The sequence below is a fragment of the Cervus canadensis genome, chromosome 8, assembly GCF_019320065.1.
Source record: "Cervus canadensis isolate Bull #8, Minnesota chromosome 8, ASM1932006v1, whole genome shotgun sequence".
Taxonomy (NCBI): domain Eukaryota; kingdom Metazoa; phylum Chordata; class Mammalia; order Artiodactyla; family Cervidae; genus Cervus; species Cervus canadensis.
Window position 1 is genome coordinate 35,180,528 of NC_057393.1, and position 23,188 is coordinate 35,203,715.

The 23,188-nt window shown below is 42.0% G+C and overlaps 3 protein-coding genes and 1 pseudogene across 4 annotated transcripts in view; 2 read left to right on the top strand and 2 right to left on the bottom strand.

The window, feature by feature from the left end:
* LOC122446778 (translation initiation factor IF-2-like) overlaps positions 1 to 10,447 on the top strand; it is an 81,870-nt gene extending 71,423 nt beyond the window's left edge. The window contains exon 5 of the mRNA XM_043477276.1: positions 10,355 to 10,447. The gene's annotated coding sequence lies outside the window, so the exon portion shown is untranslated. The remainder of the gene's footprint in view (positions 1 to 10,354) is intronic.
* SLC35G1 (solute carrier family 35 member G1) lies at positions 3,894 to 14,026 on the bottom strand. Of its 2 annotated transcripts, none has more exons than XM_043475952.1 (3): positions 13,755 to 14,026; positions 9,103 to 9,283; positions 3,894 to 6,943 (listed from the first exon to the last, which is right to left on the bottom strand). In XM_043475952.1, exons 1-3 carry the CDS (start codon positions 13,930 to 13,932, stop codon positions 6,205 to 6,207), a joined length of 1,098 nt encoding a protein of 365 aa, XP_043331887.1. In that variant the 5' UTR covers positions 13,933 to 14,026; the 3' UTR covers positions 3,894 to 6,204. The 2 variants fall into 2 exon arrangements, with proteins under 2 accessions (XP_043331887.1, XP_043331888.1); XM_043475953.1 differs by having other exon boundaries at positions 9,103 to 9,280; positions 13,755 to 14,017.
* Positions 14,027 to 20,281: 6,255 nt separating this feature from the next.
* Positions 20,282 to 20,794, bottom strand: LOC122446122 (annotated as a pseudogene).
* Positions 20,795 to 20,876: 82 nt separating this feature from the next.
* On the top strand, positions 20,877 to 21,228 carry LOC122446779 (translation machinery-associated protein 7-like). The gene is made up of 2 exons (XM_043477277.1): positions 20,877 to 20,912; positions 20,992 to 21,228. The coding sequence occupies exons 1-2, from the start codon at positions 20,877 to 20,879 to the stop codon at positions 21,226 to 21,228; spliced, it is 273 nt and encodes a 90-aa protein (XP_043333212.1).
* Positions 21,229 to 23,188: the final 1,960 nt, after the last annotated feature.

Below are 23,188 nucleotides of genomic sequence, written 5' to 3' on the forward strand. Positions count from 1 at the left end.
ATGAGGCAAAGATCAAGAAGCTCTTGGCCTGGATGGGACATGTTTAATAAATACTAGTTTCCTTTCCATGTAAAATTAATTTTGGTGCTGTGAAAAGGCAGATATTTGGCTCTGGGCTGGACAGTATTTTTTTTTAATCTAAGGGAAACTCAGATTTTCTTTTTGTATTTTCTTCAGTTGTGGAACATGTGGAAATTAAAGTCTGGCTTGCAAGCTAGATAAGGAAAAGAGGAGAAAGCAAAAGGAAGTCAGTAATCATGGCCAAGTGATAAATCAGATTAAAACAGTAAACGTTTCTCTACAAATGTATGTATGCATGCATACATGCATGCATATATGTATATCTCTATTTCTATCATTCCCTCCTTTCTATTCTCCTGACCTTTATGTCATGTCATCTTTTTGGTTTTGTTCTACCAGCTTTATTTTCTATTTTATTTGTGTACTACATTATATATTCACATAGCTCAAAATTCAAAAGGTATAACAGGGGATGCAATGAAAAGTCTCATTTCCACCCTGTTCTTCAGCCACCAATTTCTTCTCCCTAAAGGCAACCAGTGTTACCAAATTTGTGTATCTCTTCCTGAAATATTATTTACCTTCTTTTTATACAATTGCTCTCATACTCTACTACTATCTGAATCTTGCCTTTTCACTTAATCTTGAAAATTATCCCACATCTCACATCTATGCATGTAAAGCTCCCTTGCTCTCCCTTAATTTACTTTCAATGGCATTTTATTTTGTGTATGTACCGTTGCTGATTTAACCAGTATCCTATTGAGAAACATTTAGGCTAGTTCTGTTTTTTGCTTTTAAGTAATGTTGTAATAGTAAATTCTCTCAGTCTTGTCTGACTCTTTGCAACGCTATGGACTGTAGCCTACCAGGCTCCTCTGTCCATGGGATTTTCCAGGCAAGAGTACTGGAGTGGGTTGCCATTTCCTTCTTCAGGGGATCTTCCCGACCCAGAGATTGAACCCGGGTCTCCAGCATTGCAGAGAGATGCTTTACCGTCTGAGCCACCACTTTAATGTTGTAGTAAATAATCTTGTATATGTATTTTACAGTAAGAAAGTATATCTGCAATTCCTGTAATTATAAATATATGTAATTCAAATTCCTGAAATGAAATTTCTGGGTGAAAAAGTAACATGCATCTGTAAATTAATTGATGCTGTCAAATTGCCCTTTGTAGAAGTTGTATGGATGTAAGTACTACGCTGCATAGTACAAAGTCTTCTGACTTTTCTAAAGTGCACATACAAAGAAACCAAAGTACATATACAGGAAGTAACAGAGACAATTTGCTAATGGGCTTCCCTAGTGGCTCAGTCAGTAAAGAATCTACCTGCAATACTGGGTTAGATCCCTGGGTCAGGAAGATCCCCTGGAGAAGGAAATGACAACTCACTCCAGTATTCTTGCTTGAGAAATCCCTTGGACAGAGAAGCCTGGTGGGCTACAGTCTGTGGGGTCCAAAGCATTGACCCGGACTTAGCAATTAAGCCACCACCACCACTACCAATGACCATGGGCCAAAAAATTTTTGGTGCTGCACCCCTTTACTCTCTTAAACATTTCTGAGGACTCCAAAGAGCTTCAGGTTTAAGTGGGAGATATATATATACAGACACACATATATTTATACACACACATATATATATAAAACAATATTTAAAAGCAAAGCTAAAAGTTTGAATTTATTTATTTAAAATAATTCCATTATATGGTAATATAAATAACATTCTTGCTTCCCGGATGGCTCAGTGGTAAAGAATCCATCTGCCAATGCAGGAGATGTAGGTTCAGTCCCTGGGTTGGGAAGATCCCCTGGAGAAAGAAATGGCAACCTACTCCAGTATTTGTGCCTGGGAAATTCCATGAACAGCAGAGCCTGGAGGGCTACAGTCCATGGGGTTGCAAAAGAGTTGGACATGACTTAGTGATTAAACAACAACAACATTCTTATGAAAAGTAACTATATTTTTAGTGATAAAAATAGCATGTTTCATATTGCTGCAAATCTGGCTCAGTAGATGACAGCTAGCATAGGAACCCATTGGAACGTTTTCTTGTGGACTGGACTTCTATGGTATAACATTTTTGCCTTACCTTGACACCAAATATGTCTGCTCCTTACCCTCCTGCCATAAATCCTCCAATTTCCAGGAAATGATGGGCAGTGCCAAGGTCCATGGGCTCTCTGTGAACTGGTTTTCCAGGCCTGGTGTTCAAATAGGCTAAAACTTGAATGGTCTTTATGGATCCCAGAGGGTCCCTGATGGGTGTCTTGCAGAACTCTAAGTGAATACGGTAGCTGTATTAGATTTGATATAAGGGACCAAAGGGATCATGTAACGGTGTGCTTAGAGTGGTGCTCAGGCTGACCAGCCTGCACTGTAATTACCAAATCCTCACGTCCAGTCCTGACCATGGTGCCACACACCTACACTGGGGGCCAGCATGTTATCAAAGAGGTCTGGCTCTCTTCCCACTAAATTACCCTCACTAGACTAATTATGCCTACTGGGTGAAAAGATAAGAGACTAGAAGAGCTATGCTGAGTTTGACGAATACTACATGTGAAACACACAGAGAATCAGGCTCACCAGAGCCCTCCCCAGCCCCAGTCAAAGCCAAGTGCAATATTCACAGAGCTAAAGCCAGAACTGGGAAGGTGGCAACACCTATGGATAAGATTAAAAGGCTGGTGACCCTTGGCGTCCCTTCCTGGGCATGTCACCCAGGAAATCAGAGCTCTCCAACAGTAGGATTCTGTGCCAGCAAGAGAGGGCCAAATAAGGTTTGTGATCAAGAAGACTGTTCATACCATTCCTGGTGAGGCTGCTCAGGGGGGAAGGACCCTGGGCTAGGCATCATTTTGAATAGGAAGTGAATACTCAACTCTGCTATAGTAACCACAGTTCAGTACTTAAGTGTTTTTGTCCTCCTTTGTGGTCTACAAGTCTTCTGTGACACTTATTTGTAACATGGGTTGGAGCAGGTAATATTTTTGTACTTAATAATTGAAGCAAATGAGGAAAACAGGCTCAAGGACACTAACTGGAAGGGCCTAGATGGAAAGGGATGACACCACCCCCAGATCTTCAGATGACTAATCACTCTTCCAAGATGGACGAGTATGAGTGGGAGAAGCTGGAGACAGTGGAAGAAACAATGGCTCAGGTGAGCCACTGGACGCTAAAAGGCTTTAGAAGGCAAAGAAAGCACGCAAAACACAGAGGAAAGAATCTCTTGGCAAGTGTGGGAGTTGGTGGGGAGACTGACATGAGTATGGAATTTGTCTTGGGATGTGGGAAATCAAGCTGGATAAGTAGGAATAGGATCAGATGAATAATTTGAATGTGATGTGGTGTATAAGAAAGCATTGTTATGCCTTCATGCAAACCAGAGTAACAATGAAAGCAGGGCCTTAGGCAGATTAATCTGGCAGTGGAACAAGAATCTGAGTGGAACAAAGAGTCTAGAAGTCTTGGATCTAGAGACCCAAGATACTGTTGTGATAATTCAGGTGTGAGGGGATAAGTCTTGGACTAAGATAGCAGCAGTGCAAAGGATGAAGAATTCATGAGCCAGTAAGAAGACAAGACCCTCTAAGACTTAGTAACAGATTAGCTCTTGGAACAGAAACTGCTTCAAGATCTGAGGAACTAGAACAATGAAGGCCTCACTGGAACATAAGATTATTTTGGAGACATTAGATTTGATGTGACAGTATCCGAGAGATAAACAGTTTGAAACTTGAGACTATATCACAACTGGCTAGAGGTCAGTCTCTTTAATAAATATATTTTGATGCACATGGATTAAAAAAAGAAACAAGTTATATTAACTAAGCATACGCTACAATCATTAAAACCAAAATATAGTTTTTCTTTCATATTAACTTTATTAGTAATTATAAAATAGAAGCAGTTTATGAAAATAGTTTCCTTTTCAAGATATAGGAACTGAAGTCTTTGCAAAATATACACACCCACAATTGTTACAATACATATCCTTGTATATAACTTGGACATTATAAAAGGTTTAAGAATCACACCCTGTAAAAGTCAGGAGAAGAAACATTTTCTCCAACTTTGGTCATATATTATGACATTCAAGTACTAAAACCACTTTGTTGAAATGTACAGGCCCAGAGGGATGTAACTTCCAAGGTCCCATAGGTTGTTTTATTGTGCAAGGTAGAGAACCAGGAGAGGCATCCCTGAGAGTTAATTAACCTTAGATATCTCAAGCAGTGGTTTACTTTCCATACTTTACCTTGGAACTAAAGGAGGGATAAATAAGACCATGGAAACCCACCTTGGGCAGGTCCCCTCCCTAGCATCCCTAACCATGGAGTATATCTCCTACAAGAGGATCTCTAACCTTTGAGCCCTAGAAAGCTCCAAGTCTATAATTATCTAACATAGTTGCAAAATGATGGTTCTGCAACTCTAAACTTGAATACTGCAGAGTAGGCTAAAGTTATAATAATAGTGTGACTCTCCTAAATAGACTTCATTTAGGATTTGTCTGGTGGGAAGCACTTGGGAAGATCAGCAAGCCAAAAATTTCCTCTGGGAACTACTGGAAAAGATCGTTTCTCACCATGGCATAAACCTCAGAAGCCAAGTTCTTTCTTACTTTGGCAGATTTGTGATGAAACAATGGGAAGGAGCCTATAAGCGTTCAAATCTGTAGGCTTAAGATCACAGATGCTAGGTCTGATACAGTAAGAGCTGAAGCCCTACCAATAAAGGGTTCACTGTGACAAACAGCCATTAGTATGTACTCTCTATTTCCTGATTAACCTCTCAAGTTCTCCTAAATATTACATTCTCTCTTTAACTACAGAGTACTGGCCTGAAGAAATTCCAGATATAAAATGTGTTGTTTGAACTCATGAGGTTAATATCATGGTTCAGCACTGACACTTAAGGTCATACTGATATACTAGAATTTAACAGTGATTCTTTTTTTTTTCCAAGAAATTACAAAAATCAATTAATTGTGGATTCACAGGTCTTTACATTTAATATATAACATGAAGCATTATTATATAAAATTCCGTAAGGGAAAAAGACTACAAAAATAAGTTTACTAGGATTACTATATTTTAAAAAGTAATTTAAAAAATATACTCCAAAGTCCCTTAAGTATTTGGTTTAGAAGGTAAGAGAGGTATCTTAATAGGGTGAACCATAAGGAACTATGGTTTTTGTAAGTTGAAAAGGTAAAATCTCATCAGTTTCTTATGGTTAAAGTGAATAAAACCCTGAGAAAATTTTATTTGGCATAACACCATAAATTCAAAGAAAATTTATAGAAAATCACATTTCTATTATGGGGAAAACACTTCAGAATGGAAATGTGCATACTGCTTATGCCAAGATTTCTTTCTTATGATTTTTAAACACCTAAAATCTTAGAAGGTTAAGAAAAATTTAGGGGTGTTTCAAAAAAAAAAAAAGAGGACAGTTAGAATTACAGAATGTAGCTACAGTTGCTAATGCCACTAAAACAGAAAACTATTAGCCAGATGTGGTGATGGAAAGATTTTCTTTTTTTTAAGTTTATGCATAAAAGTTTTAGCATTAAAGTGAAAAGGCACAAATACGGGTTAAAAGAATGACAATTGTTTATAAAAGCCTTGAAAATAAGGCTAATTCATTTGTTTTATTAATACCATTAAGTAGGCACCTATTCCAAGTTTCAGCTTTGGCCTCCTAAATGGGATTACATTTCAAATGAATTCTCAGCATAACACTAACTATATAGCAGCATTATTATCAGTAAGTTCTTCAGCCTCTACACTGCTGAAAGAGAATCTAAAATTTCCTCCCATCTATATCCCATCAGTACCAAAAATACACTTCTAAAAATTACATATATTTATACTTAGAGTCAAAAATTGTGCAGTTTTTCTTCAAAGAATCATCTATCCTCTTACCAACACCTACCAATGCCACCCCAACAACAACAAAAATCCAAAACCAAAAAATAATTGACTAAAGAAATCACTGCTACACCCAACTGACTGGCTTATTCTCAACTAAAGAGGATACTTTATGAAATGTATTAAATATAATCAATGAAGTAAATGCAGATTTTCCAGGTGTGTGTGTGTCCACTGTGTGTCTGAACTGGGTGACGGTGTACTTTAAAAAAAATACACATTTTGGCAGTGATGCTTTATTTGGTACTATGGCACCATTTACGAATGGCTGCTCCAGTGCTACTGGCTATTACGCATAGGGAGCCACCCACTGTCCACCATGATGGCATGTCATTAAAGAAAATAATCTGAAAGATAAAAGCAAAGACCACATCCATGGTCTTCATTAATGCTACTGGCCCTGCCTTTTCTATCTGAAGGGCTTTTGCCAGAAACATCTGACCTCCCAAACCAAACATTCCAATTAGTATGAGAAATAGCCTGTCCAGCCCGCAGTGCGGAAGACGCCATTCTCCTAAAATAGAAAGGACGATGACGCACTCGATGAGGCCAATGATGACATAATACCAAATGCTCAACATGTAGTCCACAGATGTCCCTATTTTTCTGAGGATAACTAGAGTAATGGCAGCAAACACAGCATGCGCGAGGGCCACCAAAGCGCCCTTCACGTGAACTGAATAGTCTTTATCCGTCTCCACGACTTCGGAACCGAACAAAAATGGTGGCCTCACGATCAGTATCACTCCAGTGATGGTGAAGGCAGTGAAGAGGGCGTCCCAGGGGCTGTATTTTTCCTTGAGAAATATGCAAGCAATTATAGAGGTGAACACCGGGCAGCTAAAGGAGATAACCGTGGCATCTGCGAGAGACGTCAGCTGGTAGGCATAGTACAAAAGGATCATGGCGTTAGAACCAAGGACTCCTCTGAGGAGCAGGTAGATTCGTTGACCTTTGGGGCCTATAAACCCAGTTCTGTAAATTCAAAGGAACGAATGCATATTAAATGGACTTGGCATTTGTTTTCAAATTACATGCTTAAACATTATCTTAAAAGTCTTAACTTTCAAAAACAGGAAATGGTAAATTAATTATGTCTACAACTATTATAATATACCTTTTACAAAGTGTTTCCTAAGTATAACTAATGACATTAAAGTGTTCACAGTACAAGCAAAAATAAGACATAAATAGTATAATTATAATTCAGCAAATAGAGATAGTATTTTCCCTATGTATTGATATATGCTTGTAAAAAAAAGACAAAAAGGAAAATATACTGAAATGTTCATTGTGGTTATACCTTATACAGGTAGACTCACAGGTAATTTTTCTTCTTTATATTTATTTTCTCTAAACTTTCTATAATGAAAAAGTGTTATTTTTATAATAGGTACAATTTCACTATTTAGCTGCCCTATATAAGAAAACTTGGGAATGCAAGTGTGCATTTTCAGTCTTAATGAGTTTTTTCTGTTAAAGTTGAAGCGATGCTAAAGTTTATTTTAGCCACTGCGTATGAGACAACTTTTCACTGTTCTCCTTAGGAAATGAGTTAAAATACACTGGAAAAGAAACTGTAGCATCTGGATAAGTATAGTAACTGCTGTTCAAATGGTTTTTAATTAAATATTTACAAAGCAGGGCACTGTGTAAGTTCCTGCCTAGGTGCGGCTCACTGGTCTATTACAGAGCTGGCCTTTTTAGAACAGCATCTAGGCTTGATATAGGGAGTTAGGAATGAAAGTTAGGTCACCTTTGGTCCATACTTTGAGAAGCTGAGTTTTTTCCATGATAGTGAAACGTAAAATGGGTCAAAACAGATTAGTGCCAACAATGTAAGAAAATTTTTCTAAGTGCCTTACTGCCAGTATTTTTATTCCAAAATGGAGAGAATCATTGTGTTCACATCAATGGTCTGTTGGCACTCTTCAACATTTCTTAAGTCTTACCCACCATCATTTCCTAAAATACTGTGACTTGTCCACACCTACACAGGAATTTCTGACTATATTTTTGCTCTTCCTGTATTTTCACCCTTTTCACCAAAAGCTTGGGATAAGGAGTGAAACAATTCTAAGTAAATCTGTGCTGAGTTATAGATACAAGGAGACTTTGGTAGCAAGTGACTGAAGCTTTTCATTTGGAGTCAAAACATCTTTACCCAAAGAGCCAAACTGCCACCAGGAACCCAACAGTCCCTCCTCGCAGGTGTCTAAATACACAGGGATGTGTAGAGGTTATAACAGTGTGGGGGAGGCATAATTTTGACCTGGGGAGGGTGTGTGGATGGGGTCCACGTGCAAGGGGAAGAGAGGCTGGCCGGGGAGAAGACAGTAAGGATGGTGAATACAGTTTTCGTATAGGGTAGAGGACAAAGGGTATCATTCCCTCCAGTTTGCAGATGAGGACACTGAACAAGAAAGGAGTTAAAAGGGCCTTTCTCAAAGAGTCAGCTGATGTGGCAAACTTCACTGCTGTCTTATTTTAAGAAATTGCCACAGTCACCTTAACCTTCAGCAACCACCACCCCGCGCAGTCAGCAGTCATCAACATGAAGGAAGACCCTTCACCAGTGAAAAGACTAGGACTGGCTGAAGGCTCAGATGATGGTCAGCATTGTTTGGCAATAAAGTAATTATTTAAATTTTTTTTTTACAAAAGGCCTTTCTTAAGATCTCCTTACATCTTTCCCACAGCACCCTAGTGGGAAGATTGAAATATTATTACTGTACCTTTCTGTCTGCCCTGGTTAAAGAAACCTCTGACACCAGGAGACACTACTGTTTCCTCTTGTTTACTTTTCTCCTCCAAATACTTGTTATGCCAAAGGAAAGAGGGAGGGTGGTACAAGATGGGGGGAATTGTACAAGGAAAGCGTTGTTCTCAAAATGAGGGGCTGGTGAATAACTGAACTCTTTCCCCTCCTTTGTTGGGCATGTGGTTTGTGCTTATGAGAGCAACTTCTATGGGTGGATCCTTGTGACTTTTCATTAATCTGAGCCAGAGGGTATGAGGACTGGTAAATCTATGAGAGGGATAAAGCAGATGCTGGAGAGTAGATGATTTAAGCAGGTCAGAAGATTTACAAACATTTATTAATACCTTCTACTTGGCACGTAAGAAATACTTACTTTCTGTATATTAAGCAAGGGACAATGATTAGCATTTGGAACACACATCGGAATGCACTAATTTCTACAGCGTGGATGTCTTGCACTTTTTTAACAAATAAGGAGCCCACTGAGAAAAGGAACGCAGACAATAATGTGTAAAACAAGCCAAGTCCAGGACAGGGTGCTTTCTTCTCAGCTTCTGAAAAAGATTAAATTCTGGTTAGTCCTTGCTTCCATGTTTTATCACTTTTACTTAGATACTGAGAAAAATGGAATGACACTGATGACTCACAGAATACAAATATTACCTCCTAATTAATATCCATTCTCTGGACCTGAACCATTTTCCCCACCCAGAGTAGAGAACACAGGCAGAGGGCAACAATTTAAGCCTACATTTTTAAACTGCAGTTCACGCTATAAAATGGATTTCTTTGGCTCACTGAAGACTCTTCCCTTACTCTTAAGTCAAAAAAAAGTACAAGCTTGCCAAGATGGTGAAAGAAATCTTTAAGAAATATTTATCAAGAAGGCGAGAGAAAAATGCTTCCAAGTGATATTTTATATCACCTCCTTGCTGAACTCAGCTTTAGACAGAACGTGTTCTTTTCTGGAAAACAGGTCCGAACTGTGTGATGTGGCTACTTGTTGATTATCTGGCTTCCCCCACAAGCCTGTGAGCTCCTCTAGGGCTGAGAGCTCAGCTGAGCTGTTCAGGCCTGGCCCATGGAAGATGCTGAATAAAAATTTGCTGAAGGAAATAATGTGAGAAAGCCTGGCGGGTTTTTTTTTTAATAATATAAGATGCATAGTCTAACACCACAGGCAAAAGCATAATCTGAGAAGGCTCTCTGTTTAGTTATTTTGAACAGCTGGCACGAGTGGTAAAGAATCTGCCTGCCAGTACAGGAGACATAAGAGACAAGGGCTCGATCCCTGGGTCAGGAAGATCTCTTGGAGGAGGGCATGGCCACCCACTCCACTACTATTGCCTGGAGAATCCCATAGACAGAGGAGTCTGTTGGGCTACAGTCCATAGGGTCACAAAGAGTCAGTCATGACTGAAGCGACTTAGCACACATGCAAGCAGATATTTAGGTTTTCATGGTTTACAACTTATCTTCCATTTAGAACACAACTTTTTGAGGGCAGGAGCTAGGTTATCTACCCCTCTGACCCCAAAGTGCTTAAAATTTTTTAAAAAAGATAAAAAAGAACTGCCATCTAATTCTTGGCTTGATCTTAACCAGGAAACTTCTGTTCTCTCCAGGGCATCAAGTATTCAGTCCATTAATGAAGGTCTATAGGAGCAGCCACTGCCTGTGTCTTACACAGCTGTCTAAGAGAGGAGTAGAGCGTGCTTTCAATCTCATCCTGGTCATTCAGAGGAGAGCAGAATGCAAAAGGGTAAGCAGAGAACTCCTTAAAAGATAGGCCACACACTGAAGAATAGTTTTTTAAAAACTAACACACAAAAAACCAAGGAGAGAATAGGGTGGAAATACAGTACGGCCCTTGTTAGTTATGAGCATAGCAGAGGTGAAGGATGTGTAGGCACATGCAATTTGTAGTAAAGCAAGATTATAATTCCAATCTAGGAATTTACAGTGGGTTACTCAGCCATAAACCAGTATTGTACAATGTTTGTTTGTCTTAATGCCCTTTTCTGATAAGCACAAACATCAGCTAATACACTTCAACATCCACATGTTAACTAGATATTTTTGCCCACAGTGATAAACAATTTGCAAAGTGGGACCAAACTGTGATGATGCACAATCCTCCTGGGCGTACACTACAGCCTGACCTTTGTAGTAAAAGATGCCATTCTGGCCAGAGGCCTCCACCTTTTCCTGTTCAAGGTGTACAGCTGAAGGGAATGACCTGGAGTTAGCAGTCGCCATGTAATAGGTTATCTGTTATAAGTACCAGAATCCTCCATTCTAGTCTATATCTATGTGCTCAGATACTGCAAGAACCAAACTGTACATACCCACTCAGTCCATGAGAAGGAAGCTTTAGAAGGTTAAGCACCACAAAGTACATGTCTTGGTTGTGGTCAGCCTTAGAGGTCAGCTTCTGAAATTTCAGAATTCAGGTCCAAATAAAATAGTTTTTCTTAGAAGAAACCTAATCCTTACATAGAACCTACACCCTCAGACAGAACAGAACAGAATGGGAAGATCAAGGACAAAAAACATCTTGGTCTGTGTTTCAGGGATCTTCTCCAACCTAAACTTTAAAATTTTTCTCAAGGAATATTTTAACTTATGATATTTTAACTCTTTTAAAACTTTAAGTTTCAAGGTCTGGCTGAACTTGATTGTTCTGAGGCTGAGGACTGGCAAACTTCAGTCTCTTACAGAACAATAATTTCAGTCCTGTCAAAGGAAATGAACAAGAATAGCATAATCCAAAGAGGCATTTGCTTATATATATGCTTCCACAATCATACTCCATGCAAGCATATCAAATAATCTTGTAACTCTAAATAATTCAACTTAAGTGGCAACAGTGTGATTTCTTGAGTCAGAAGAAAACTGAAAAGTTGCTCGGTTTCTCTATCCTCTCCTTTAAACTGATGATTCACTACCCAGTTGGGAATTAGAATCAACTTAGGAACTTTTAAAACTTCCATCTCAGCCCTACCCTAGACCCACTGAAACAGGATCTTGGTCACTGTAAAGAGCTCTGCTGGTTTCAGGGCCACTGCTACCCTAAGGAACTCACTCCTTCCAGGAGAATGAGAGGCACAGACTTAAGACAACTCCTTGCTTCAGTCTAAGACTCACACTGTCCCTCATGAAAATAAACAGATGTCTTAGGATAGCTATATGCTGTCTGTGAAGGTTATCCAAGAATGTAAGAAAAATGGGTAACAAGTTTCAGCCTGAACTTGAAAATGAACTTTCTTGAGATAAGCAGTTGGGTTAAGAGGCTAAAATGATACTGTCACAAAGTTCAGTGACCACAGTACAGAGGTTTAAAGTGTTTCTGTGGCACTCCCTTTTTTGGACTATTACCTAGTTACCTTATAATAAGTATTTCTAAGTCTTATTATTAGCAACTTTCTTTGAAATTAAAAGACCCCCTCAAGATTCTTGGGTGCAATTGCTTACATGGGTTTTGCCACGTTCTGCCTGAAATATTCCTCTTTGATTCACAAACAGGGAAATCACTTAAAAGCTTGCAAGGACTAACTCAGCAGCCCATCAGAACATTCAGGCCTAGGATATTAAGACAAGAATCTGACCTCTTCAAAGCTGCACCTCTGGTCCACTCAGCTGAAAGTGAAGTGAAGTGAAGTCGCTCAGTTGTGTCCGACTCTGCGACCCCGTGGACTGTAGCCCACCAGGCTCCTCTGTCCATGGGATTCTCCAGGCAAGAATACTGGAGTGGGTTGCCATTTCCTTCTCCAGGGGATCTTCCCGATCCAGGGATTGAACCCAGGTCTCCCACATTTCAGGCAGACGTTTTAACCTCTGAGCCACCAGGGAAGCCCTCAGCTGAAGGTAACCCCTAAATAAATAATCAGAAGCCTGATCATTTCTCTTAGCATTTAGGATGAAAATGGAGCAAGAACCATCTCCCTGGGGTTTGTCTCTCTATAAAGTTCGTGAACTTTGTGACTCCTACAGATAGGGAACAGTGGGGTTGGCTAAACAGCATAGAAATCCCAGGTCACACTAGGGGAGGTGACCTAGAGGATGAGGTGGTGCAGACTGTAACTTTGTTTTGAAAGGAGATCTGCCTGTTTCTCTTTCTTGGAAGAAGCTGCTTCAAGTGGGTGGTGAAGTTGAAGGAGGAATGTGCCTGAGGCTGAGAGGAAGGGCCCTGGACTCGGTCTCTAGCAAACTGGGATCCTATGCCTGCTGCTGCCCAGACCTGTGGAGTGTCTTTTCCAAACATGCCAAATCTTCGGAGAAAAAAAACAAACAAAATCTTGCCAAAGCCCTCACTTTCCTGGGCCTCAGTTTCATCATTTGTGGAAGGAAGACATTGAACAAAATAAAGTGTCCCTGGTCTTGGAGGTGGATCCGTGAACCTCTTACCCATGTATGTAAGATTGTGCTTCTGTCTCCTTTTGCCTCAGTTGCTAAAAATTCCTTGTAACTCAAAAAAGGTTAAGAACCAGTGGTCCCACTCAACTTTGCTTTTCCAAGAGTCTTAAGACTGAGACAAACATTTTTCTAGACTTGATGCTTTTCAACTTCCTCTTCGAGGAACACCGTTTACCATTGATATCAGTTTTCTTGGTTAGCTTCCTCCCAACCTCAGCCCGCTTCGTGATGGCCTTTCTCGCTGACCCCCAACCTCCGGCAGGGCGCACCGAACGACAATCGGACTCCACGATCCTGCCAGCAACACTTTAATTATAGGAACAGTTTCAGAATCCTAAACGGATTCCAAAGCAATCAGAAACTTTCTCCGGTCTTTCCGCCGACTGGGAGGCAGGGGGCTTCTTCTTTCCAGCCCGCACCCCGCGCCACCCCCCTCCGCCCGCAGGTGACAGCGCGAGAGTGTTCCGGAGCTTCCAGCAGGGTGGGAAGGAGAGGCGCGGTCCACCATGCGCAGCCCCCCGCCCGCCGCTGCGGGAGCTCCCACCCACTGGCGACCTCCTGGTTCCCCCATGGGCGAGACCCGCGCCAGGGTCCGCGCCCCGCACTCACCCTGCTGGGCACGCGAGCCGCACGGCGAGGACGGGCACTGCCAGCACCCTCCGGGGCCGGGCGTCTCCACTACCTCGGCAGCCGCCGGCTCCTGCCTGAAGCCCGGGGACGAGATGTCCATCAGCGGCAGCCCGGACTCCTGCCGCTTGGCGGCCCCAGTATCATCCAGGGGCCGCATCCCCTGCCCGCGCTCTCCCCGCGGCCACCGCGGCGTCTGAAGCCTGCCGCCGCGGCTCTGCTGTTCTGCTCTTCCGGCCCGCGGCAGTCCGGATGCTGCGCATGCGCCCCCACTACCCCCCCCCCCCGCCCCCCCCGCCCCCCCCGCCCGAGAGCCGAGCTCGTCCTCCGCTGCCCTCTCACTTTCAGCTTCTCTAGCGCGAGGCCAGCTGCCTGCAGGTTAGGCTGCGGTAGCCGGGACAGAGCCGAAGGCGTCCACCCCTCTGCTGCGGTCCCGCTAGACTGGCCAGCGACGTGGAGTCATGCTTCCCACCGACACTGGACCCCTTTCTGTCATTACGAAGGGAGGCTTGGACCCCCGCGGGTCCTGTAACCTTCTCCTGGGGCGGCCGGTGGGGAGGTTAGAATAGGGTGCATTTATTTATCCGTGTGGCGCGGCATTCAGCATCTGTAGCACACCCTGAAGACCTTGCCAAGCACTATGCCTGTCTTTGAAGGATCGTGGGTTTTTCCTCTTTTGTATCTGTCTTTGCCACTTACCCAAGGAAAGTCGATTTTTACTGGTTTGGGGTTTAAAAAAAAATTTAGCACGTATCTATGGGGGAAATGTAAGACTGGGGCGGAACCCATTTATTTGTTGTTGCTTTTTGTAACTGTAGGCATTCACTGTTGATCTTCATTGTCTTTGTCTTTCCGTCCGTGCATTTCTCTTCCTTGTTCATTTTCTCCATCCTCCCTCCTTTCTTTCCTTCCTATTGTCATGTGGTTAGGGGAAAAAAATTCCAACAACCTGATTTAACTGCACCTGGTAAAATCAGAGATTTATGTCATTTGGCCCCTGGATTCACTAATAGCCTCTGTATGTTTCCATAATTCTTTTTTTCATCTCTTTGCTTGCTTCAGATGTGAAAAAGAGAGTCTCTGGGCAAGGATGGACCTGTCTAAACTGTCCTAGGTCCAAGCGCAAGCAGGTTACTAAACAAGAGAATGAGGTTTGTCTTTACTTAGATATTTGAACAAAGTGGTCCACAGCTGAACAATATTGGACTTGAAATCAGCAGGAGTCCTGATTCTGTCACTGAATGTGTGACCTCCGACAGTCACTACTATGCTACCTGAAGTCAGCCTCGGTTACTTCATTTAATTAACAGAGATAAAATATTTCCCTTCCGACTTTGCAGAGTTGTTGTGCAACTGAAGTGCAGTGATGTGGGCAAAAGTACCATGTCACCCGAAAAGCATTTTACTGGAAAAGCAAGGTGTATTTTTAAATAGGGCAAACATAATTTATCCTCCAAACTGGGACTTTTTTTTAGAGTAAAAAGGGGAGCTCATTTAAAAATTATGCAGGGCAGTAGGCATAAACTGGTACTGCCTAGGCATAAACTGGTACTGCCCTAGGCAAACTGGGACAAATGACCATGTGAATTCTAAATTAACATATACTTTTGCCTTGTTCTAAAGAATAATTCAAGACTGCTTACAAATATATATGTGCAACTGATTTATTGGTGGTGGTGGAAGGTGTTTTGGTGGGGAAATTATAGGGAAGGGTGATGAGAATGGTAGCTCATGATTAGGAGGGAAGAACCAAGAAGCTTCTCCAAACATGCAGAAAGCAAGTGGAGTGTCACAGTTGCATTCTGAGATTTAAATGTGCAGAACATGTGAAGAGCCCTTGAGATGTTGACTTACGAGAAATATGTATTTGGCCACATTCAGATGTATTTCTGAATGTATTTCTCACATATATATAAACTTCAACCTGAGTTCCTGGCTCATAGTTCTCAAAATCCTTGGAATTTCCTGCGCAGTAAGAGCAATAGGAGCATCTTTTGTTATAGTATTTGTTCTCTTGTCCTCACTTCTTAAAATGGCCTCTGTGCCTTAGAGGTGAAACAGATGCCTTGTTATCAGAACAGGCTTCTTTCCACCACTCCTGGGTTTGTGTTAATTTTTTTTTAAAAAAGCACCTAAGGATGGGGGCTTGTTACCAAGGGAACCAACCCTGAGATTAAAGGATTAACACTTTTGGTCCTACTCTCACCCTTCACTCTCCACCTCCAGGGAGGTGGGTAGGAACTAGCAGCTGGAGATTGAGTTCAGTCATCAATGGCCAGTGATTTTCATCAATTAATCCTATAATGAAGCCCTCATAAAAACCCAAGAGGAGGGATTCAGAGAACTTCTGCGTGGGTGAATATGTGGAGATGCTGGGACAGTGATGTGGGCAGAGAGGGCATGGACACTCAGCATCCTTTCCCTGTCCCTTGCCCTGCGCATCTGTTCTACCTGGTTGTTCCTGGTTATATCTTTTTATAATAAACTGGTGATCCAATAAGTAAAAAGTTTCTCTTGGTTTTGTGAACTGCTCTAGCAAATTAATCAAACCTGAGAAGGGGGTCGTGGAAATCTCTGATTTATAGCCAGTTGGTCAGAGGAACAGGTAACAATATGGACTTACAACTAGCATCTGAAGTCTGAGAAAGGGGGACTTTGGAACCTCTAGTTTATAGCAGGTTGGTCAGAAGCACAGGTGATCCTATGGGCTTGTGATTGGCATCTGAAGGCATGGGGGCAGTCTTTTAGGACAGGATCTTTTACCTGTGAAATTAACCTGTGCTGTCTTCAGGTTTACAGTGTTGTATTGTTGTTTTGTTGCTTCAGTTGTGTCTGACTCTACAACCCCACTGACTGTAGCCTGTCAGGCTCCTCTGTCCATAGGATTCTCCAGGCAAGAATACTGGAGTGGGTTGCCAATTCCTCGTCCAAGGGATCTTCCCAACCCAGGGATTAAACCCCCGTCTCTTGAGTCTCCTACATTGGCAGGTGGATTCTTTACCATGGAGCCAACTTAGAATTGAGTTAAATTGTAAGACACCAAGCTGGTGTCTAGAGAACTGTGAACCACTGCAGCATTGGGTCCAGGAACCCATTTAGTCATCCTCTGAAAATTGTGAAGATGGTGGTTAAGAAGCAGAAGGAAGAAAGAACTGGATGAGTTGAGCCAGAAGTACCTCAACTACTTCACTTTGATCACCATCCTCAAAAAAAGAGAAGAGGAAGGGCTTCCCTGGTGGTACAGTGGTTAAGAGTTCACCTGCCAATGCAGTGGATTTGATCCCTGGTCCAGGAAGATCTCAGTGCCATGGGGCAACTAAACCCATGTACCACAACTACTGAACCCGTGCTCTGGAGCCCAGGAGCCACAACTACTGAAGCCCGAAAGCCCTACAGCCTGGGCTCTGCAACAAGAGCAGCCACTGCAATGAGAAACCAGTGCATTTAAAAAAAAAAAAAAGAGTGAGGAGAAGAGAGAAAAAAAAAGAAAATATGTGTCACACCAATGTTGACTAAGGTAATGAAAGGGTACTGGAATGATTTTGATCTTGGAGTTTATTCATTTAACTTGCTTTCCCTCTGTTGCTGACCTTGATACATGTATGATATCAGTACAGTCATTTGTTGAATAAACAAGAGCCATACAAACTTAAAAAGCTACTGGTAAGAAAAGTATAGACCAGACTAGAAGGAAGAAGGCATGGCTCTGTTGCAGTCCCACCCAGCAGAGGCTTGAAGTGGTTAAGTTTTTCTTTGAACATTGTTATTTCAAGGATCTGTGACACTAACATTAAGCTGGGCAAAGATGGATTTCCCCTATAATATGAAGGGTGGGGCAGAAATCCTGACTGTAGGGGAAACTGACTCAGCCCATTTTTGCAGTGGTCTCAGTGAGATTTTTGACCTCAAGGCAGAGGAGGCAAGGAGGAAGGATTGATTTTGAGTTAGCTAAAAGATGGAATGGACAGGATTAGTTGAACAGATGTGAAAGAGCATTGCTTCCATTTGCAGAGTCATGCAGTGTTCCAATTGCAATTCCTCTGCTTCTGAAGAAATTCAATCCTCTAGTGAAAACAGGAGTTCTTGACACAATGCCAGCTAGTCACAGTGACCGTGGCACACATATAGTTCTGGTGTCAAGAAAAAGAAGGAAGATGAACATAGAAGAGAGGTGAGTTCTAGCTGTCCCATTATTAATAACAAGTTAGAGTCCACAATCCTCATGATTCCAGTGGTGGCAAACAGAGACCTCCAGGAACTGCAGAAGATCAACTCCTGAATTCTATTATGTTTTGCATGTCAGGGATGTTCGTAAGTGAGACATATGTAAGTCAGGAGCTCTTTCCTGGTATGTCTAGCTGACGCACACCAGACTGGTATCTTGGTACTGATTTGTATATACTCAGAAGAATTGAAAGCAAGGTATCGAATGGATATTTGTACACCAGTGTTCATAACAGTGATATTCACAATAGCCGAAGAGGGAAACAACCCACAGATCATCAGTGAATGAATGGATAAAGAAAAAGTGGTATATACATAAAATGGAATATTATTCAGGCTTAAAAAAGGAAGGGGATTCTTTACATGCTACATGGATGAACCTTGAAAACATTATGCTAATTGAAATAAGTCAAGCCTAAAAGGAAAACTACTGTATAATTCCACTTATATTCAGGACCTAGAGTAGTCAAATTTATTGAGACATAAAATAGAATGGTGGTTGCCAGGAACTGAGAGGAGGAGGGAATGGGGACTTATGATTTAATGGGTACAGAGTGTCAGTTTGGGATGATGAAAGAGTCCTGTGATGGATCACGGTGATTGTTGTACAGCCATGTGAATTCACTTAAAGCCACTGAACTGTATACTTAAAATGGTTAAAATGATAAATTTTATATTATGTATATTTTCCACTATTTTAGAAAGTTAAAAATATGACAGGAAAAACCCTTCTGAGAGTGTGCAACAGACAGCTAAAAAAAACCAGCAATGTAAATCCAAAGTCAAGGCAAATCTGGGTCTACATACAAACTGAGGCATGCAAAGATATTTTCCCCAACATGGCCATCTCCTCTCTTAAGTTCTGGCTCATAGTTATACAGAGATAATAATGCATTAAAAAAAAAGGAAATAATAGGACTTCCCTGGTGGTCCAGTGTTTATCCACCTGCCAGTGCAGGGGACATCGGTTCCATCCCTGGTCAGGGCAGATCCCCACATGCTGCAGGGCAGCTAAGCCCGTGCACCACAACTACTGAAGTGCCTGTGCTCCGCAACAAGAAGCCAGCACAGTGAGAAGTCCGTGCACAGCATAGAGAGTAGCCACAACTAGAGAAAGCCGGCATGCGGCAACGAAGACCCAGCGTGGCTGAAAATAATAAATAAATAAGTATTTTTAAAGAAAGAAATAACAGGAGGAAAAGCGGCAGCATGGTATTGCATGTTCCAGGCTTCTGAAACTTTTCCATCTAAGTGTCCCTCACAGCTAAGAAGTGTGAGCTTTGAACTCTAATTTCTGGAGACAGAGTTTAAAGCCCTCATCAGAAATGGGAAGTTTAGTTTCTTTGAAGGTCGGTGTCCCAGTTTCAAAATTTGTCAGTTTTCCATTCTATTCCCTAATATATTTATGTTCATCTTAGTATCATTCTGCCATGTAACTCATTCAGCTGATGCTGTTTGAGTGCATATGCCTGACCATTCACAATTCCTAGCAGGGGTAGAGTGAGGAACAAAAGAGATAAGTCTGCATTCCTCATAGAGATGTGGTAGGGGATGATGGAGAAAAAAAAAAAGGATGCTAACATGACCTGGCATCATGCAAAATTGTTCACAACCATGTGAGTTTTGTTTCACTTCCTGCACTTTCCCAGTTTGACACACTCGCCTGGGGGTTAGAACAGTGTTCTGTGTGGTTGTTCGAGTCTGAATGCATCCATTGGGCTCTCTTCATCTCTATTTCCTCAGCTCCGAAGTCACAGGACTGGGTCCCCAAGCAGTCACTGTTGGGCAGAGCAGAGCCCTGCAGGCCTTACCATGGCCGGAACTTTCTCCAGCAACTCCTTGCTTCATTTATTTATCTTTTTAAAGAAAGAGCAATCTCCAGGCATTTTTTTGTTGTTTGATTAAGAAAACAAAACCAGGTAGAGAAGTCCCCGAGGAAAGTCATGCTTCATGACTGTTTACTCTGTGGCCCTTCATCTTCTAAGTACTTACTGTATTTCCTTTTAAAGATTTTAGACATTTATTTTGATCACAAATGCAATCCAAGTGTGAATAAATAAATGTATTATCTTTTAAGAACATACCCACCCCCTGCCCCTCCCCCCCCCACCCCCCCCACCCCCCGCCATGTTCCTTTAAACAGAAAAAGGTTCTGAATGTTTCTTCATAGCCTATTTGGCCATAGTTGTCCCACCTACAGTTTTAAAAACAGACTGAACTTGATCTTCTGAAATCCTTCCTAGACCTACAGCTCATTCTGTTGAAGAAATCCTGAGAGAGAAGTCCTACTCATATTGTCAATAGTCTCCAAAAGGTGAGGATGGTAACTGGGCTATGGCAGCTAGAAGGGGTTGTCAGCAAAAGGAGGACCCTTGGGAAACTGGACAGAGGCAAATCTTGTCAACAAAATACCAGTTCCTTCGATGAGAGCCAGGAGAATGCCACCCACTGAGGCTTATCCAACGTGGATTCTGGTCCCTTCTTGCTCTCAGAATGGCTCTGTGAAGGCTTCACTCGTGACGGACTTCCAGGTGTCTTCGTTTGCTCAGACTTGAACCATACTGCAGTCAGTCTCAGAAAACAGACCTTTCCAGACTGCAAAGTTACCTCCCAACTGCGGAACCCTGGTTTTAATAGCTATCAAATTCCCTCGTTGTCTGTGGTTTGCTCCTACCAGAGAATTGTGGAAACCTTTGATTACTTGAGAGATCCCACTACTTATGGTTCCCATCCTAAAGGCCCCCGCTGCAGCCATCCGTCATGCGCCAGGGGCAGAGCTGGCATGCCTCCTGCTCCATCTTGACTCCACTGCTTCTCGGTCAAGCCCTTGCTTTAGTACTCTCCTCTCTGCCCACTCGGCAACAGACAGCTCCTATAAAAATGATTTCTGGGGCCCCAGGGAACCTGTGTGCTCATGTGGGAGCTTGCTTTCTGTTTACAGATGATCTGAGAATGAGGATGTCTGAACTTTAGACTTGGCTTCATATGATAAAAGTACAGCATAGGTGGCAGGGTCTGGGGAAGGGGCGGCAGGCGCCATGTTGGGCCCGAAGGTGGCAAGAAGAAGCCCCTGAAGCAGCCCAAGAAGCAAGCCAAGAAGATGGATGAGGAAGATAAGGCATTCAAGCAGAAGCAGAAGGAGGAGCAGAAGAAACTCGAGGAGCTAAAAGCAAAGGCCGCGGGGAAAGGCCCCCTGGCCACTGGTGGAATTAAGAAATCTGGCAAAAAGTAAGCTGTTCCTTGTGCCTGAGGCAATGATGACCCTTAGTTCCATTCCTGTTTAAACACCTGGATTCCCTGCCATGATATCTGTTGCCGCCTATAGCTAGAGTGAAGTGTTGTCTTGGAACCTGTTGTACATTTAAGAATAAACTTTTGTAAAAAAAAAAAAAAAAAAGTACAGCATAATCCACCTTACCCCCAAGTTTGTTATAATTTGGGATTTGGATTCCACCCAGCTCTCATTATAATAATTGCTCTTTATTAAATGCTCAAAATATGCCAAGTGCTATTAAATGCATCGTTTCATTTAATCCTCAGGTGAACTTTATCAGACAGTTTAGCATAATAGCTGAAAGCAGGGGTCTGGAGGCAGACTGCCTGGATACTCTCCTGTCTGTCTTACTTAACAGCTGTGTGACTTCAGACAAGTTACTTAGCCTCCCTCTGAGCCTCGGTTTACACGTCTATAGAAAGGGATAATAATAGTACCCAACTGCCGTCAGAATGACTTGAGTTAATAACATGTAGAATACCAGAGAGCAAGTTCTCTTTTAAAAAGATGTGTGTATTATTACCCTCATTTTCCAGATGAGAAAATTGAGACTCAGAGATATTGAACAACTTGCCAGAGTCACACTGGTGGGGAAGGACAGAGGTATGATTAGAACCCAGTGCCATCAGAAGCTGAAGTCCATGGTCCAGATGACTACTCATCCAGAAGACTTAATTACCAGGATTGCTAGCTTCCAAGAAAACCTCATTAGAGAGATTTCTTCCACTTTATATCCTGGCTTGGACCTTAAGGCTCTTACTATGGCAGCATTCCATGACTACATTCTACACTACGACGATGCTGTGTGTCTTGTCTCTGTAGCTTATAGTGTCTTTGTAGCATCTTAACTTTACCAATAATGAGATTTAATGGGCCAAGAGAAATAGATCAGATGAGCAAGAAAATGGAGGTGTTATAGCCACACGTTCTGGGAAACAAACTCACTCAGAAGGACAATGCAGATAGTGGAGTGCAATTTATTACACCATTGGGCCAAAGGCAGAGTCTCCTCTTAGCCAAGGACCCTGACCAGCATTTGTGAAAATCTTTTATACCCCATGTGTACATGTCCAAACCCACCACCCCAAATTCCTTGAAACTTACATAAACAAAGGAAGGGTAAATACAACTATAATAACCCCATCATTCATGTGTTCAAGCAGTTGATAATCAATAAGCCTGTGGTTACATTCCAACCAGTTAATAATCGATAAGCCTGTGATTACATCCCGATAGATACGGAAAAAATTTATGACCTGTCCGGAGGCAGGGGTGATTATGGTATGTTTCCTCTTAGGCAATGAGTAAACTGGATGTGATTGTCAAGATTCCCCTGCTCAGAGGGGATCTTATCCCTCCACTGTCTTTCCCATAGGCACTAAGCACAGAGTTCAGAGTCCACTGGAGAGGTGGCCACGCACGACCAGCATGGACAGGCCTGAGATGGAGTCCAGGCCCTATGAATTCCTTCTTCAGAGGGAAAATAGTAGAGTGCCTAGACAAAGCAGAGGATTCATGAAGGGACTAAAATGAGATCTGTGTTATTTGTAGGGATCTTTACATATTGCCTATGAACACCAGCTACTCCTTTCCTGAGGGTCCTAGCCAAGACCCCAGCTTTGGACGACAGAAGTAAGTTAGGAAGAAATCAGAGATGTGGATACTGGAGTGTGATAATGAGGTTATCATTATAGAAGAGAAAATAGGCTGGCTTTAGTTAATATTATAAAAATTGCTTTTCTTTGCTTCTTAGCATTTTAATTTTTAATAGTACAAGTCCTCAAGGGAGGAAGAATTAGGCAAAGGGTTTAATCATAAAACGTTATTTACTTTACAAACAGATGTATGGACACACACACATACACATGCATGCACGCACACACACAATTCTTGGCAACTACAGTGTAACAGAGGCCAG

Coding starts and splice junctions, on each gene's coding strand:
- SLC35G1 (XM_043475952.1), bottom strand. CDS start 13,932: ATGCGGCCCCTGGATGATACTGGGGCCGCCAAGCGGCAGGAGTCCGGG. Junction 9,284..13,754: donor CGGCTCGCGTGCCCAGCAGG/GTGAGTGCGGGG, acceptor AATCTTTTTCAG/AAGCTGAGAAGAAAGCACCC. Junction 6,944..9,102: donor CCTTGCTTAATATACAGAAA/GTAAGTATTTCT, acceptor TTGAATTTACAG/AACTGGGTTTATAGGCCCCA.
- LOC122446779 (XM_043477277.1), top strand. CDS start 20,877: ATGATTTCTGGGGCCCCAGGGAACCTGTGTGCTCAT. Junction 20,913..20,991: donor CAGGGAACCTGTGTGCTCAT/GTGGGAGCTTGC, acceptor ATATGATAAAAG/TACAGCATAGGTGGCAGGGT.